The sequence below is a fragment of the Macrobrachium nipponense genome, chromosome 20, assembly GCF_015104395.2.
Source record: "Macrobrachium nipponense isolate FS-2020 chromosome 20, ASM1510439v2, whole genome shotgun sequence".
Lineage (NCBI taxonomy): Eukaryota > Metazoa > Arthropoda > Malacostraca > Decapoda > Palaemonidae > Macrobrachium > Macrobrachium nipponense.
The window spans coordinates 59,365,015-59,380,616 of NC_061089.1; the positions used below are offsets into that span (position 1 = coordinate 59,365,015).

At 42.0% G+C, this 15,602-nt stretch overlaps 1 protein-coding gene across 2 annotated transcripts in view; it reads left to right on the forward strand.

Annotated features, from left to right (window-relative positions):
* The window catches only part of LOC135226303 (uncharacterized), a 36,848-nt gene that overhangs the window by 19,106 nt on the left and 2,140 nt on the right, over positions 1 to 15,602 (forward strand). For both annotated transcript variants that reach the window (XM_064265754.1, XM_064265747.1), the window contains 6 exons: positions 1,602 to 1,847; positions 4,086 to 4,273; positions 12,734 to 12,913; positions 13,328 to 13,562; positions 14,420 to 14,538; positions 15,430 to 15,565. In XM_064265754.1, the coding sequence (XP_064121824.1) occupies positions 1,602 to 1,847; positions 4,086 to 4,273; positions 12,734 to 12,913; positions 13,328 to 13,562; positions 14,420 to 14,538; positions 15,430 to 15,565 (1,104 nt within the window). The remainder of the gene's footprint in view (positions 1 to 1,601; positions 1,848 to 4,085; positions 4,274 to 12,733; positions 12,914 to 13,327; positions 13,563 to 14,419; positions 14,539 to 15,429; positions 15,566 to 15,602) is intronic.

Below are 15,602 nucleotides of genomic sequence, written 5' to 3' on the forward strand. Positions count from 1 at the left end.
ACATACTCTTGTTTAACATGGCGAAGTGTTTTTGTAGAAATATTTACAATCGATTCTATTAACTTTTATGAAACAACCGTTCTTCTAAGGGATTGGATTTTTTCCCTCATCACACTTAAAAAGGTTGTCAGCACTCTCGTGAAAGACTGGTTCGTAAATGAACAACAAATTTCCAATCATTTAAACGCCATTTTTTTTAACAACATGATCACAAGAGTTATTCTTTTTCTGGGTTTCAGTTAAACCAAGCTTATTTCTCATAAACACTTGTTTGAAAGTAATGGCCGCAGGTGCTTCAATTTCCTTCTCCACTTGCTCCATCGGCCACCGCCCCCCCCCCCCCCACCCCACTATGATTGTGAGGCTTACCTCTCTCTCCTCCCTCCCCGTACTCGAGCAGATTCGTTCTTGTCTATTCACAAGGCTAAATTAATCCAAGGTCTAAAGAATCAATAGATCTTGGCTTAATCCAAATTGTTAGTAATGTCGGAGACTTTGCACTGGTCTGTCAGCTATTTTCACGGTCTTTAGCCTAATTTTTAGCTCTCAGTAACACGTCAACATATGATGTGTAACGGCCTCATGTCGGAATAATTTACGTACGGGAAATATGTCGAGCAACGGCTCTCAGGTTCAAAATTTTCCTTCTGGTTGGTATGCACTCTACTTGGTCACTGAATCACTGATTGTTTCCCTGCCTTGAAGGCTTGATCTCCCCTCCTTCCCCACCTTGTCCCACATTTTTCCCTATTGAGGTGGGAGATAGGGCTCATTTCTCAGCTAGTCAGTTTACTCCTGGTCGATTTTTTTCCTTAGATTTTTAAACCAATCCGATACACGAACAAAGACGTAGTTTCCAACAGGCAAAACTTGATAGTCAAGATCATCGAAGCACTCTGCTTGAACACTGATCGTTCTCCCAGTCCCGCCTTGATTTCCCCTCCCGCATCTGGTCCCTATTTTTCCCCTGTTGCTGGGCAGAATATGGTTCAGTTGTCAGTTAATCAATTTATCGTCAATTTTTCTTTCCCATGGATTTTCAAAGCATTCCTATACACGGCACAGATCATTTTCCCGCCTTGATTTCTCGCCTCTCCTTATCCCTACATTTCCCCTAACGCGTGGGAGGATAAAGCTCAATTGACAGTCAATTTATTCCAGGTCTTTTTTTTTTTTTTTTAAACGACTTTTGATTTTTCAAAACATACCGATGCACAGATATAGATGTAGGACAACGTCGGTCCAGGGCGATGGTGAAAATTGATAGAATCGGTCCCAGAGCGTGTCATAATGTGTAAGAAAGTCATGGCGAACATACATGAATTAATGCATTAATAGGCGAGTGTTCCATAATAGTTTCACTGTTCTAGTTAGTACTGCAAATGCTTTGTTTTACAATTTTTTAGTGCACACACACACACACACAGATGTATATATATATATATATATATATATATATATATATATATATATATATATATATATCAATGCAAGCCCTTCTCTCCAGTGTTCAAGAACAATCCATGCTTGTATATGAATGTAGTATATACTATGTAGTACCATAAACTTAAGAAAATCTTAACCACTGGTGTTCTCTACAGGAATGGTACCGAAATAACTGTTTTTCCAAAGACCTCGAGGACGTGGAAGAAATTTTCAACAACCTGATACCACAGTGGTCGCAATCTGACCTGGAAGGATGCAAGGACGCTTACAGGCAATTTGACCTCATGTATAAAATCAACATTCGCTTTTCGCCGAAGCTTACGTTTCCAGGGAGCTTTGGGTACAAAGTGAGACGATGGCTGGGAAACGACTCTGATCTTCTCAGAAAAGTGCACAATCAGGTGATTTTATAGGGAGGAGTGATGGTGAAAGGTGTAGGTACCTAAAACCATGCCATTTTTATTTTATTAAGAAAATATACTTGCACAATTTTTTATATTTTATATACGTCATAATATATTTACATAAATACAATTAGCAATTAAATTATATTCACAACATTACAATTTTTACTATTCATCTAAATATGTTTTTAAATTACAAACATACTGACTCGTGATTTTGAACAAAAGTATTAAATCTTATTTTGCCACTTCCTTAGGGTTATCCAGTGAGGTCTGTGACTTAATGTTGGACGGATTTCGCCAGTGAGAAATGTCTCCACAGTATTCCTTTGATCTTCTGTGTTTTGACTTATATGAGCGAATGCATGAAATAATTCCTTGATCATGAGCGAGATAAACAGTTTCGTGTCCGTCTCATTATAGAGGAATGTAAAGAGATAGTGAAAGAATTACAGCTACATCCTTTTCAGTGATATTTAAAAAAACAACTGTTTAGCTCGATAGCTAAGGATCTTGCTCAGAACAGTGAGCAATGAAATATTAGTTAATGCCAATATAAATGTTCCAGAACTTATTATAATACTCTACGTTTATTATGCTTAATTATCCGTAAAATGATTTGAAAATGCATTATTGAATGGGTCCTCCAATGATGCTACAATCCTCCTGAAAGGTTGTATTACTATTTCAAAGACTTTGCTTTCACATCAAATATTAGAGAGAACTTTAAGGTCATAAAATAATAATCTTTAAATGTCGTTCTAATGATGGGTAGGCGCGTACTTGCCCTAAATGCCGTATTTTATCAACTAAAAATAATGATCTCCAACAGATAGCCATCAGGTTAACTGCCCAGTGAGACATATTAACAAGAGGGTGATGGTTGAGGCTGGAAAAGAAAAAAAAACAATTAATAACAAATTCTAAATTCATTGCAATAAATCTGACTAAAATTTCAACCATTTAATCAAAGTGGATGTGATATTTCAATTAATTTTGTTCATGCTTTCCCTCTAAATACGTCTTCGAAGTTATCATTCATGACAGAGAGTTGCAGACGCACAGAGCCGTAAGCGAACGAACGAAAAATAAACCACCAAATACTTTCCACGCTAGTGTCAAAGATTACATTGTTCTAAAGACAAGCTCTAGGGCTGCCTATGCTCAAGGTCTGAGTTGAGTGGAACCAGGGGCGTCATTTCAGGTTTTTGTTGGGGGGAGGGGGCAAAGACGGTTAATCAGCTGAGGTTTTTTATTTTGAGCTATTTTATGCGCTTTTTGAAGCCACATGAGTAAGTATTTCAGCAAAAATTACATACTCCCACTATTGTTTGTTTATCTCATCATTATTGGTAGCTTGTAGACAGATAAGGATCAAGAAACGTAATATTCTCATATATTTTGACTGCACATTAAAAAAAAATGCTGCTACTTCTTGGGGCTTTAGGGGTAAGGGGGCCAAGATGAGGCTTTGGGGGGGAGGGGCAAGTTGAGTCTTGGGTGGGGTCGTTACCGCCCCCCCCCCCTTCAAATGACGCCCCCTGAGTTGAACTACTCTGAGAACCAGAATGAGTAAATTAATGATAGTAAATGAAATGATAACCTCACGGACCGAAATTTTGTTTAGTGTTAATGAAGACCAAGTTTCCCTGTGGTCCACTTATAATCAACTACGTGGAAGTAGTTTTAGCTACCCTTACTCAGGTCTTCATTTAGATACCACTTCTGTAATTACTGCTATTGATGTGGTAAACGAGCCTGAATTCTTCCATCAAAATTAATTATTATTATTGGTGCAGAAATAACCCAATGAAATGCTAGTAATAATGAAGGCAGTGGAGCCGATGACGCCATTTCTAAATCCGCATTACCCAGCATGCGTCATTTGACATTTCAGACAGAAGACGAAATTTGTAATTAAAGAAGGGTAAACAAACTTTTCATTACTTTTACAGACAGGAAAGTAATGCATTCAAGAACCTATGCATTTATTTTATACTTCATTTTTATGGATGCAAAAATGCGAAAGCAATAGTAAAATTTGTATTGCATGAGTCCATTTTTATCGAAAAATAATTGACCAAGGTTTTGTTTAATACAAATTATCTACGGCAAAGACTGCATGCAGTTACAGCAACCCAGGACCCACTAAGTCTTAGTGGGTCCCTGCCACAACCACGCAAGCTGCGACGCCAGTCGACGTAAAAAGTAACCAGTCAATCAACGTCTTTTCAGGAACTAATCTACGTGTACCATCCGCTGACATCAGAACATGTCATGTACAACACTCTGCGTTCCAGTCGGCCGATGCCCGGACCCCCCGTCAATCTCTACGAGTGGGTGGACAAGCAATCGGAGGAGACCAGACAGAACTGCGATTTCTGTAGGCCCCTCGAAAGCACCGCCATGGACGTCTTGGGAAGGTCTGGTTCCCTCTACTTATTCCGTTTATGTATTTCTTTTTTTGCGGGGGAGGGATATGGTTTGTGCCAAATTTTACTTCGTTTTGTTAAGTTTTTATATATATACTATATAACGCACTTGTTTATATGTTATCTTTTAACAATCTTACCAATGTTTCCCCGTATGTTATGATTATTGTTGAAAGGGTTCATCTTCAGAATAATAATAATAATAATAATAATAATAATAATAATAATAATAATAATAATAATAATAATAATTAGAGAGGAGGCATTCTCTGAGGGCAGTAGCATTGAATATTATAGCTGTTTCAATGGCATTTAATTTATATCGAATCTTGTCAATTCTTCTTATTATCTTTTTCTCAACAGCATGTAGCTGGTGTATCAGGTTTCCCAAGGACATATAAAGATTTCAGTTGTCTTAGGTTTATTTCCTCTGATGTGTCGACAGCGCACAGGCAGTCATCTATGAGAGTATACAACAAAGTGAATTAAGATACTGGTTTACATGCTGTTGAGAAAAAGATAATACGAAGAATTGAGATTCTATATAAATTAAATGCCGTTGAAACAACTATAATAATAATAATAATATAATAATAATAATAATAATAATAATAATAATAATAATAATAATAATAATAATACTTTATTAAAACTAATGGCTACTTCAGCAGCGTTACACTTGTAGAGATTCTTCCCTATTTTTCGAATAGCGGCTTTATCCGTGCTACTTAAAACAGGCTAGTAGAGCGCCTATAGAGGTCATGGTCAAATACAGGGTCAAAATAGGTGTATATATTTGAATTTTACAGACAAACTATGATACCATAGTCATCAAAGTCATTAACGATTTTCTCTCTCTCTCTCTCTCTCCCTCTCTCTCTTTCTTAAAGCGAGCTTTCGTCTGGAGCTGCCAGACATCCTCGGGCTGGGAAGCTGAGGGTGGACTGATCTTGGTGCTGTTGTTGTTGTTGCATTAAGCCAACACTTCTTGTTGGCACAGGCCTTTCCCTTGTTTGGCCCGTAAGGATCTAGGTGCGGTGTCCTTCCTCCTTATATCTGTGGTTGACAGCAGAGGGTCTGCCTCATGCTTGTCTCCTATTGGCTGGTGGCGGTGAGTCTACGTTTTCATTGGTTGCCTGAGCCAGGTCTCAAGCCACTTTCTTCGAGCCGATGATTGCGTTGCAGCATATCCTGCAGCCGCCTGGACCTCCTGAGCGGCGCTGTAACGTTGATGGGCGTTGCGCTACGCTGTGGGTTGTCACGACTAATTTGATTTTCCTCGGCTGCAGGAGTACCACGTTCGGGGCCGTTGTCTTCCGTGGAGTTGTCGTGATCGGTGGTGTCATTGTTGGTGGCAGGTCTTCTCATACTCGTAGGGAGAAGAAATTCTCCATGCGTCGTATTCAGTGTAGGTTTTATTTGCTGGATGAGGAGCACCTCCAGCAGGCGCAACCGACGGACATCAGGGGCCTTCCCGATAATTTTCGTGTTCTTTATGATGACATCCTGGGAGATGGCCTCCTGATGTTTTGTGCGGGCGTGATTCTTGATAGCCCCCTCTTGGGCTGGGCACGAGAGTCTCTTCGACAGTCGCATGGCAGTCATACCTACGTAGGCGCCGCTGCATTCGCTTACTGGGCATGTATACTGGTACACTACATGCGTCTGCTTCAGGGGTTCTCGTACCTGTGAAGGGGGGATATTTTTCACAATAAGGTCGCGCATCCTCTGATTCTGGTAATATATGATTAAGTCGATATTCTTGGTGTCGTCAGTCGGGGATACTTTTCAGAAATAATTTTCTTAATGGAGCCCTCTTCTTCACGGTAATGGGAACTCATGAAGGCTTTGTAGCACAGCTTGATATTATCCTGGGGGCGGGGCTGCAGGCTCTTACTGCCGTACCGTTTCTCCAGGGCTGTGCGGACTTCCTTGCTGATTAATTTATTTGAGTACCCGTTATTCACAAGTACTTGGGAGGCGCGGTCGAGTTCCTGGTGAGTGTCCTGCCAGGTTGAGCAGTGGGAGCTTGAGACCTGGCTCAGGCAACCAATGAAAACAAAGACTCACCGCCACCAGCCAATAGGAGACAAGCATGGGGCAGACCCCCTGCTGTCAACCACAGATATAAGGAGGAAGGACACTGCACCAAGTCTACAGTTTCAGGTTCTATAATTTCATTCTTCTACTCGAACTTTCACTTTGTCTGGTGCCCTAGGGCTTAAAGGGTTGGACAACCCAACCAGGCGCACTGGCTGTCTTTACTCGCCCCCCCAACTTTTGACTTGGAAGCACCCCTAAGGATGTCTGAAATGGAACTGCAACAACAACAGGAACTGGAAGAGACCACCAATATGGAAGCCATAGGAACTGCTGAGGACCAAAGGAAGAAAAGAACAAAGGAGGACGATAATGACCAGGAATGGACTATGGTTACCTCAAAAAGGACCAGGAAACAGGAAAAAGGACGAGCTTCAAAGGCAATGCACTGGAAAAAAACTGCACTACGGGAAACCAAGTCAAAGAAAAGATCACCCACTTCAGGGTCATGGCCAGCAACTCCACTGAAGGCTTCAGGGCTATAGCAGCCTTCCAAAACAAATTCAAGAACCTGCAATCCCAGGCAAAACCTAACAGGCAGGGTCAATGGACAATCTCATCCAGAGACTCAAGGACGATAAGTACCCTGAGGGCCACCACAGCCATCACCATCAAGGAGCTCAAGGAAGAAGAGAAGATCAAGAAGGCAGTAGTGATAGGCTACCCGCTTGAAATGCCAGAAAGCCACTTGACTAGCGCAAGCAACATAACAGCTGCAGTAAGGATGAAAAATAAGCAAGGCATCCTTTCCAAAGCTGTCCTGGTCACCTTCGTGGGGATCATTCCAGAGAGAGTTGACCTGGGAGTCTTTGGAAGGTATGGGGTAAAAACGTACTACCAAGAACCACTCAGGTGTTACAAATGCCAAAAATTTGGACACCACAAAAGCCAATGTCAAGCAAAGCAGGAGACCTGTGCAATATGCAGCAAAAAACACCCTACTGAGGAGTGCATTGCAAAATGCAAAGCAGGGGAGACTACAACATCAAAGTGCCCCAACTGCAGCAAGGCACACATTGCCATGGCGTGGGGATGCCCCGTAAGATTGGCAAGAGTAAATGCCTCTACCCAATGAGGCAAGAAAAGAAAGGAGTATATCCAGAGGAAGAGCAGCCCCAAAACCTCAGCCCAGAAGAAGGTTTTACACCAGGGAAGAGCTGGAGGAATCCAGGAAGGAAACAGGAGCCAGCAAAAAAAGAAACAGCTCAAGGTCTGCAATGAGAAGGCCCACCCCCCAGCAAACGAGTCCTCAAGCACCTAAACCATTGCCAAGAACCATATTCATAAAAACAATCGATCTCAGAGACAGATTGACAGACTTCTCCAACTGCATCATAAAGGGAGACATCAATGCAGAAACCGTTCAAGAGTGCATAGAAGTATTTCTAAAGAGCTTCATTAGAGGAGCTTCCAAGTCCACCCCCCCCCCCTCTACCTCTATGCAGGAGGCAGCAACCCAAGCTGCAGCAAACCCTGCTCCTCAAACCCCCTCATCTCTACCTTCCACATCCTCCCTCAACCCCTCACCTTCCACATCCTCTAACCCAATAACCCCCACCCCTCTCAATTCATCCAACTCATCCTCATCATCATCATCAGTCACTGAATGCATGACAGGTGAAACTGGAAGAACTTATGCACCAAGAGACCCAAGACAGTTCTCCTCAACATACCAATCATGTTGAAAATCGTCAACTGGAATGCTGGTGGAATAAGGACGAAGGCAGCTACACTAATTGCAGTCTGCAAAACAGAAAATGTGGACATCATTCTACTTCAAGAAACCATGCTAACAACTGGGACAAAATTCAGAATAACGGGATATAATGTCTACACAACCCCATGCACAGGCATGGACAGAGGATTGGCAATTATCATCAAGAATACGATCCCAACAGTGAGAACACACAACCTAATCCCCTGTGGCAACAATGTGGAGACCCTAACAGTGAGAATCACACTGCTAAACCAGAGGATAGACATATACAATATATATAGAAAAATACCAGGAGAACTACAACTCACACAGCTCTTCGCACATGCAGCAGATTCACCAACAATTATATGTGGGGACTTTAACGCACATCACCCTCTGCTATCATCCCCATCAACCACAAACCAACCTGGAGAGCACATAGCATTTTCTCTAGATGAGTTTGAAGGAGTCTCACTACTCAACTCAGTGCAACCTACACACATAAGAGGAGGTAGATTAGATTTGACATTTGCCACAACAATCAGACACTTTACAAGGTGGCAAGTGCACACGACACTAGTAAGCGATCACTTTGCTACAGTAACAGAGTTGGAGATGCAGCAACTACTTCCAATACCGCCTCCTCCTCCGACATGGAACCAAGACCTAGCAGACTGGGTTGTATTTCGTCTAGCCCCAGAAGAGTGGGCAGAACATAGATCAGAAGACATAGATCAGCTAGAAAAAGATCTAGTTGAGGCTATACACAATGCAACAAACAGGGCAATGCCCATGAGAGTAGGAAGAAGAGACCACACTTACAAAGACTCCTGGTACTACTCCCTAGAAGTAAGAAGACTGAAAACCCTACTGAACAAGGTAACAAAAAACTACAGGAAAAGAAGGACAACAGAGAACAGGGAACTGCTACAAGCAGTCAAAAATGATGGTCAACAGCAGCTGCAAGAAATAAGAATTGAAAAGTGGATGGAATGGTGTACAAAACTATCACAGTACACATCTCTCTCGGGGTTATGGAAGTGGCTGAACAGAGTAGCCGGAAAGAAGAGAACACCCGTAGCAACTCACCCTCACCCACTAGAAGAAGCGGAAAGACTGGCAACATCCTTCGCCAACAGGACTAGCTCAGGTAACCTCTCCCCTGAAACAAGAAGAATTCAGGATCAACTAGCACCGATCAGATGGGAGGAGATCGATGCGGCCTGCCTCAGACCAGATGATACAGACACCCCTTACACAGTAGAGGAACTGAAAGCAGTATTTAAAGTTGGCAGAGACACAGCGCCAGGAGCAGACAGGATAACATACACCATGATCAGTAAAATGGGTCCTGCAGGAGAAACAGCCTTTCTGAGAATCCTAAACAAAACACACATTGAGCATACAAGACCACAAACCTGGCGGCAGCAGGACACGCAGCCAATCCCCAAACCTAAAGATCCAGAGAACCCAAGACCGATTGCATTGGTGTCATGCATTGAAAAAACTGGAGAAAAAATGGTACTAAATAGAATGAAGAACAAGATTGGTCCACTGCACAAGCAGCTATACGCATATCAGGAAGGAGTCAGAACTACAGAGTGCATAACATGTTCTCAGCTACATAAATCAGAAGAAGGCTACAGTAGTCTTCATAGATTTTGAAAAGGCTTTTGAATTAGCCAGTCCAGCAGCAATACTTCAATCAGTAGTAAGGAAGGGAGTCCAAGGACACTTACTAGCCTGGACAAAAAACTACTTATTGGGAAGGCAGGCCAGAGTAAAATTCCAAGGAGTGATGTCTACATTCCACGGCTTGGAAAATGGCACCCATCAGGGAGGAATTCTGAGTCCATTTCTATTCAACATACTAATGGAGAATATAGCCTCCCTGCAGCTTCCAGAAGGCGTAGAAATCTTTATCTATGCTGATGATGTGTGTGTAGTAGCAAGAGGAGCTGTTAGAGTGCCCAGAATGCAAACGGCACTCAATGACATAAACAATAAATCAAATGAGCTAGGTCTTAAAATAAATATAAATAAAACAAAGGCCATGACAATAAAAGCCCACAGACCGCTGCAACCACTGACAATAGGAGCTGAGCCCATAGAATGGGTAGACAGCTACATGTACTTGGGAGTTGTCATAGACCAGCAGCTAACTTTCAAGGAGGAAATCAAGTACTTGAGAGAAAGAGCAAATGCAAGACTGGCCACCATGAGATACATGTCATCTCTGAAGGAGGGAGCAAATGAACACATACAAAGGAAGTACTACCTAGCCTGCACCAGAACACTGGTGGACTATGCTGCCCCCACTCTGATAAGGCTGACAGAGGCTCAAAAAGAATCACTGGAGGTCATTCAAAACAATGCAATGAGGCTCATGCTAGGAGCACCCACATGGACAAGGCAGTGCAACCTCGGGCTTGAAACTAACTTGCCAAAACTAGAGGATAGGATTGCACAGCGAAATGCAAGCAGGCCAAGATGTTCCTCTCAGAAAGAGACTCCATCTCGAGGAAAAGAGCCAGAGAGGAACTTGCTAAACACCCAGAGATTCAAAGTCCGAGTTCCTATGGTAAGGACCAAAGTGACAACATCAAGAGTCTAGGCATGGCAGAGACACTGTTGCAGCTAGGTCCAGACACAACACAGGGCACACAACATCTACCACCCTGAAAGAAGGACACTGCAATATATAAATACACAAGCCTGCCAAGAGCAAAAGAAGACTGCACAAGAGAAGAGCTAAGAGCGGCAGCCTATGAAGCAATCAGAAACACTGAGACCATAGGGGCACAAACATACTACACTGATGGCACTGTAGATCCTGAGAATCAAACTATGGGAGCTGCAGTATATTCAAGAAACTTCACAGCCTGCTGGAGGACCTCTAACCACGCCTCCACTATGCAGACAGAATTAACAGCAATAAGACAGGCAACAACAGAAAAACAATGAGAACAAGGCACTGCTGGCTGGAATTAAAACACTGCTGCACCAGCATACCGAAAGAGGAAGACCTGTCACCTTAAACTGGATACCCAGTCTCATAGGAATTCCAGGCAACTAGAGGGCCGATGAGCTACCCAAATGTACAAAACACATTGACAGAGTGCAAATACATATACAACCTGCACTGCAACAAATCAAGAATGCAATGAAACCACGCTGCAAAGAAAACTTGCTAAAAGACCATCGTGAGTGGGTAGAAAAGAACTCACCATCTGCCAGATGGTATAAGACATCGACTGACCTAGTGCCTCCTCCCATAGTCAGGCACACACCAAGAAAACTTACTGTGATCATCCACAGACTCAGGCTAGAATATAAAGCCTGCTGGGAAATCGTGGAAAACAGTGCCAGACCATGTGAACACTGTCAAGAAGAAACACAGCAACCACTCCTTCACTACCTGCTGGAATGCAGAGAAACAGCACAGCTAAGAGGTGCAGCACAAATTGAATTACTTGCACAAGATGCTGAGCATGCAGCTGCCACAGTCACAAAAACGATAATTGAAAACTTAGAAGAGCATGCCCAGATGCTCTACAACTTAACTCCACCAAGGTAAATAAGCTAAAAGTAACATCAATCAAACTCATCACATCCCCTCACTGTAAGGCTCTATCCACATCATCCACTATCATTCTTCTAAACTTTACCTACGACTGAAATCCTCCCGCAGTGACCCAAGGAAGTAAAGGGTTGGACAACCCCACCTGCACAGCTTCTCTAATATTCGAAAGCCTTACATTTTTTCAAACTTCTACTACAATATGACATGATGGCCCTCTCTTACTGACACCATCATCCTTCCCCTGTTCACTCCTATCTCTACAACTAAAAATATTTCCAAATTCCTAAAACGAACCATGAACCTAATGAATCTCTTCAGATAACCTACGGGCCGAACAAGGGAAAGGCCCGTGCCAACAAGAAGTGTTGGCTTAATACAACAACAACAACAACAACGCACCAAGATCAGTCCACCCTCAGCTTCCCAGCCCGAGGATGTCTGGCAGCTCCAGACGAAAGCTCGCTTTAAGAAAGAGAGAGAGAGAGAGAGAGAATCGTTAATGACTTTGATGACTATGGTATCACAGTTTATCTGTAAAATTCAAATATGTACACCTATTTTGACCATGTATTTGACCATGACCTCTATTGGCGCTCTACTAGCCTGTTTAAGTAGCACGGAAAAAGCCGCTATTCGCAAAATAGAGAAGAATCTCTACAAGTGTAACGCTGCTGAAGTAACCATTACTTTTTAAAAAGTATGCTTGAGAGAGCGTCTGCTTCCTAAGTATAATAATAATAATAATAATAATAATAATAATAATAATAATAATAATAATAATAATAATAATATGATAAAGCTAATGGTTTGATGACATGATAACTCAATATCGTCAGTTCCCTAGTGGTTTAGGCCAAAAAAATAAAGGAAAGTATAATCATTCGATGGCATACTTCACTACTGGAACACGAAGAAGTTTTCCTTGATTTTCTTGGCTTCCTGAATTCTTCCAGCAGAGATGTTATTGATAATTGTGATGTTACACCATAAGCTAGAGATTACAGAAAGACTGCTCGGTCACCAGACCACTCAGCCCATAGAGTATAGATCGTATTGCTTGGCTATTTCTCAGGAACAAGAAGAAACACACAGTCAGGGTAAGCAACACCTTCAGGCTTGATCGCTGGCACACAATGGTGATCCCTTACAAGCAACATCACCCTCTGAATTTCACTCTGCCAACTTTCCTCGCTCTCTTCGACGAATGCTGGAATGTCGCCAAGGACATGCAGGCAATAGACGTTGATTACATGTAAGTACAACTGTTATATTGTATCTCTCCGTTCTCATAGTTAGTAATGTTTCTCATAGCATTTACCCATTCTCCAGAATTAGTAATGTTCCTTGTGGTACCTGTCCAGTCACCAGAGCTAGTACTGATTTTTATGGTATCTATCCATTCTCCAGAACTAGTGTTATTTCTCATGGTATCTATCCATTCTCCAGAACTAGTATTATTTCTCATGGTATCTATCCATATCCCATTGCTTGTAATGTTTCTCATGGTATCTATCCATTCTCTAGAACTAGTAAAGATTCTCATGATATCTATCCATATCTCAGAGCTAGTAATGTTTCTCATGGTATCTATCCATTTTCCAGAGCTAGTAAAGTTTCTTATGGTATCTATGCTCTCATGGTATTAATTCAGTCTCTATTTCAACAGATACCCAAACCTCGTTTGGGATTCCCTCTATCAAGGAGGAGTGTCGCAACTTCACCCTCATGTCCATATCATGATGGTTCCCGACCGTTATTATGGTTTCTTAGAACACTTGAGGACGTCCGGACAACAGTACTTCGACGCAGAAGGCGACAATTATTTTTCCACGCTTCTGGAGATCCACGAGGCCTTGGGCCTTACTATTCACTATGGAAATAGTGTGGCCTTCCCAACTTTCGTATGTCAATCCATTTTACTCGATACCTCTACGTTATTTTATGCTTACCATACGCATAGCCTTACTGAATTAGGAAATTCGCTCATGTACAAACTAGAGCAGTGGTTCGTGAGTCGAGTTGAATACAGAATTTAGGCCAAAGACCAAACGGTGGGACCTATGAGGTCATTCAGCGCTGAAATGGAAATTGACAGTAAAAATTTTGAAAGGTGTAACAGGAGGAAAACCTCGCAGTTGCACTGTGAATCAAGTGTTAGGAGAGGGTGGAAAATAAGCAGAAGAAAAAGAATATGAAAGGAGGTACAGTAAAAGGAACGAAGGTGGTTGCAGCTAGGCGCCAAAGGCACGCTGCAAAGAACCTTATGTAATGCCTACAGTGCACCGCATGAGGTCCATTGACGGCACTACTCTCCTACGGGGTCTTCACCTTTTACCCAATATGGTTCCATAACCACCTTTGCTTAAGTCCACTCAAGTCCTATTTTTTGACAATATAGCTTAATATACTTGGAAATAGAACATACAAGAAAATCAAAAGCTTTAACAGTCTTATATAGTTATCTCTTTACAAGACTTGCCCATGTTTACATTGAAACACTAAAAGCAAATATATACAAGTATTCAGAGATCAAGTCCTATACCACCAACGTGTGGTTCTCATACCCCCAAGGAGTGTGGACTGTGGATATCCCGTGTTAAGAACCCCTGAACTAAGCTTTACTTTACATTTCGACGTGTATTGTGCTTCCTGGATATTGAAATGCTTTTTATTTATAACATGTTATAGCCAATCATGCACTAGATTTCGGCAATGAACGCAGTCATCAAACAATGATAGTTCTTCTCTTCTCCCATAGGTAGGGAAATCGGATATGGAGGTAATGTTTCTCAGTGAATCTCCAGGAGAAGATTTCTACCGCTTGATTTTCTACACAGTAAATGCATACCACGATACTTTCGTCCAGCTTTGCAAAGGGTAAGTCTCAGTCTTCCTTTGCTTTGTTTAGGTACTTTGCAAAAGCCATTCACTCCTGTTTTTATAGCATGGTAACGCGTCATTTTTGACTTCCCACCTCAGTCTGACCGAGTAGTACGATGCCCGACCCGGTTATGAACCAAATGTTCCTTACGTTGTATTTTATCCTTTGTAGAATAGACTCAAATCAATGATGAAAAGTATTGGAATAGAATATGAAATTTAGGCCAAATGCCAGGCCCTGGGCCCTATGAGGACAATTATCGATGAAGGGTTAATTGAGTTTTAAAAGGTTTTAAAGGTGTAACAGAAGGAAAGCCTCACAGATGCACTATGAAACAACTGTTAGGAAAAGGTGGAAAATGAGATGGAAGAAAGAGAACATGAACGGAGGTTCAGTTAAAGGAATGAAAGGGGTTGCAGCTAGGGGCCGAAGGGACGATGTAAACAACCTTAAATAATGTCTACGGTGCACCTCGTGAGGTGCACTGACGACGCTACCCACTGCGGAAACAATGAATAGTAAGAGAACGAGGTACATTAGAATTTTCTTTACGCAATATGAACGTTGGATTCAGGTCTGGAACAAATTCAAAGCTGATGTATGTCATACTGATAATACAGTTGCCGTAAATATGAAATACCACTGCAGAGGTCGCAGGAAGTACGTAAGGTGGCTTTAACTAGCGTAAAAAAAAAAAATTAACCATAACCTATTGCTACTTCGCAGCTTAATCCCTGAAAACCATAAATTATTTTGGTTAAATTGTTAAAAGTCGAGGTCACAATTCCAAACACCAAACTATCAGGTTTATGGTAAATGACCCTAAGCTGCCTCCTTGTACTTTGTAAGTGAACCTGCTCATTTATTATATAAGCCAATCTTCACAGATTCGCCGCAGCTTATCCAGCCGTAGGAAATTCCCAGAGAGCGAGATTGGGGAGAATACCTGTCGTGGCCAGACTCATCTCCAGAGGGGACTGTGTCTCCCCGAGAGTCGACTACACAACTTGCGAAATCTTCCAGGTTAGTCAACGGAAATCGACCTGTGTGACCTGTCTTT